Below are 3,305 nucleotides of genomic sequence, written 5' to 3'. Positions count from 1 at the left end.
GTATCCTTAAAAGGCAGCTTGGATGTTTTTATTTTGTGCAGTTGAAAGCAAAACACCAAGCTCATTGATTTAACGAGGCAGGGTTATTTGAAACAATTTATTAAATAAATATTTATGAGAGGTCATTCCTTCTCCTGAGTTTGCTTCCTATTTATGTCAAGTGTACAACCCAACTGTCCACAAGCATCACCCCCCCCCCCCTCCCCATATGGATTTGGAGAATTGCTGCCACATCCCAGTGGTGGAGGTATCATATATATGAAAGAGGGCATTCAATTATACTACAATGATCAATTAGGAGGCCCAAGCCCTTAAGGAAGTGATGCAATAGGTGACTGAGTCAACAACATTTAAGTAAGCCTTGGGGTCCCTTATATATCAAAGGGGGTCTCAAAGGACGCATATACGCTTCAACCTGTGGCTTACAGGAAATGACTCAGCAAGTGCTCCATCTCGTTGCACCTCACCCAGTGGCTCGCTTGCAAGATTTTGGCCTGAAGTTCTTCCCAGACCTACACTGTAGCCATCCAACCTGCATATCTGAGAATCAGGCCTCTCTTTAATAATGACAAAAAGTTATGACGAGAAATACACATCAACTTTTGTTGTCTCATAAGCGGCGTGGTGCCGGCTCCTTTTGACCCCAGACTTCTGAGGGAATAGCTGAATCAATTCATTAGTCAATCAGAAGTATGTAAATATCTTAGAGGGCGAACAAGGTGTCCTTCAACATCTACGCTTCCAGGCGCTTGCAACGGTGCCACACATGAGCATATTCGAACATGTCCAATGGTAGTAATTAGCTGTCGAAATTGGAGGCCTTAATCAATAATGAGCAGCTATTGATTTACTGCCCGATAGAAATTTGTGACAAATGACATGTTATTTACCATCTACACGTTGAGCTGAGTCCAATGACACCAAGCATGACACTCTAGCAAATGGTAACATGTATTTTACATGGTACATATCGTCGCTGTCCGATGAAACTCGCGTACATCCAAAACGGTTACTTTTCAGGAAATGAAAAAAACACCCTAATTTCAAAGCAGTTGAACGTAGCGTTGTCATATTTGGTACGTCGTCTTTAAATGTAGTCGTAATATTGCCAGTGTGATGGTATAGTTCACATTTTACCAAAATCGAGTTTAAATGGACATACGTGCATATTTTACAGTAACGGTGGTCGATACGCGTTCTTCCGATCATGAATGTGCAAGTCACGTTTCATATTGACAGATGAATAGGCTACGCTAAGTTTATTAAATAGCCTACGTCCAACCTAAGGCTATTTAATAAACTGAGCATAGCCTATTAATCTTGTCAGTATGAAAATCAGTGTACTGATTCATTGTCCCTTCATATTTATGTCTCCTGCTAACTATGAAGCGATAATGAATCAGTACACATCAGCTATACAGAGGTTGTAACGTTAGACCTACCGTAATTGTGTCACTCCTCCACTCCTTGACCTACGTCTCAGGCGACAAGGGGAAAACTTTTTCTTGCGATAAAGTTAAGCCTACTCTAAAGGAAAGCTATTGTCTCACCCGGCTATCATCAAAATAATATTTATTTGGCACTGTATTGCAGAAAAGAAAAGGAAAAATGAAGCTGCCATTTCACTAAACTCCAACTAGCCCGTTCCTGTTTAAGCAGTTACGGCTAATTAGACTCACTACTGCTACTACAGGTGGAATTATAAAATAGCAACTTGCCTAAATGCAAGATTTTAATCATGTCTTTCCTGTCAGATTGGCAGATAGGAATTCCAAGAGTTCAACAGATAAAACCAAGTCATTTTCAAACATGCACATAAACAATTACTTGTCAATACTCAATAAATATAACATTTCATTAATACATTAATCAATAAGACATTTATATAGGTAGTCAGAAAAACCACACTGGCTTTTATCAATAAATAAATAAATAATGTTTAATAGTGGTGTGTATGTTATTGTTTGTGCTATTTGAGCTGACCATCACTCATGGTCAAGTGCATCATAAAATGGATGAAAGTCCTTCGGTAAGACATGTTTCAGTTCTTGAAGGTGCTTGAACTTCAGTGCTTTAATTTTCTGGGGGGATGTATAGAGTGGGGCCACGCTGACACACGCCTTCCTCAGGGATGGGGATGTGAAGGGTTGCCAGTTGTCGGAGTGGAGTAATTTGAACTCCATACTGCCGTCCACATTGTATCTAATAGAGAGATGAAAGAAAAGAGGGGTGTCGGGGAACAGAGAATAGGAGGGAACCAAAAGCAAGTTTAGATTCATGAAACAAAATATTTTAATATGATGTGGCTAATATTTCATTTATGAAAAAGTAGTCTGTACAGACCTGACTGCTCGGAGGTCATGCACCGTAGGATCGCCTGCTTTGCTACCAGGTCGAATTGACTTGCAGATTTTCACTTTGCTGAAGTCTTGGAAAAAGCTGTAATCAACATACTTCAGCTCGTATGGTTTTGGACTTGAACGAGCTCCCCGAATGACTGCAGCATACTCAGCTGGAACATGTACATCTCGGTTCCTTAACTTTCTTTCGATCACACTGTGCACAGAGTCACATTCCATCTGTGTGTGGCCTCTTTGAAGGTACTTCTGCGTCACTTGCTTTTTTCTGTCAGTGGCAAACTTTAAGAGGGCATTGCTCAGGACCAGGTTTCGGTTTTGATAACCACACCCATCACTCCAAAGAATGAATTCAGTGTAAGTGAGGTGTGTTTCAAGATAGTCCACAATGCAGGAGGCAAACTCATTGGCAGAGACCCCCCCCTCACCCTCATGCCAAAGGTAATTTGTCGCTTCATGTGATGCCATATTGTAGATGGTAAAATTATGGACACCAAGCTTCATTTTGTAGTAGAGGGCAGACGCTTGAAGCTTTGGGCAGAGGAGAAGGCCCTGCAGATCCATGCATGCAACCAAGGTGGTGTTATTTGCAAGTTGTTTGTCCCTATCCTTTTCTGCTCGTGCCTCGTCCTTCTTAACGCAGTGTTCCTCCCACACAGCAGCCTCGATGTTCCCGGCTTTGAAGGCACAGTGTCACACTGATCTTTCTTTGGATGGAACAATGACAGATTTAATTCTTTAAAGGTGTTACTGAACACTTGTCTTGACAGAGGCTGGATGCCGTTGGCTGCACATTTCTGCTTATATTGTGAGTGGAGATGATTGATTGACTTGAATAAAGGCTCCAGGTACATCTTGGAAGAGGAGGACCTACAGTAGTGCGATGGTACTTTCGGCAGTTCAAGAAGAAAGGACTTTAGGAAGTCCTGCTCCTCTGTCCTCACCCTC

General features: G+C 41.6%; 1 protein-coding gene across 1 annotated transcript; it reads right to left on the bottom strand.

Annotated features, from left to right (window-relative positions):
* Positions 1–971: 971 nt before the first annotated feature.
* Positions 972–3,027, bottom strand: LOC132453849 (uncharacterized). Its single transcript, XM_060046864.1, has 2 exons — positions 2,344–3,027; positions 972–2,202 (listed from the first exon to the last, which is right to left on the bottom strand). Exons 1-2 carry the CDS (start codon positions 2,919–2,921, stop codon positions 1,986–1,988), a joined length of 795 nt encoding a protein of 264 aa, XP_059902847.1. The 5' UTR covers positions 2,922–3,027; the 3' UTR covers positions 972–1,985.
* Positions 3,028–3,305: the final 278 nt, after the last annotated feature.

The sequence above is a fragment of the Gadus macrocephalus genome, chromosome 3, assembly GCF_031168955.1.
Source record: "Gadus macrocephalus chromosome 3, ASM3116895v1".
Lineage (NCBI taxonomy): Eukaryota > Metazoa > Chordata > Actinopteri > Gadiformes > Gadidae > Gadus > Gadus macrocephalus.
This window is presented reverse-complemented; position numbering and strand designations above follow the sequence as displayed.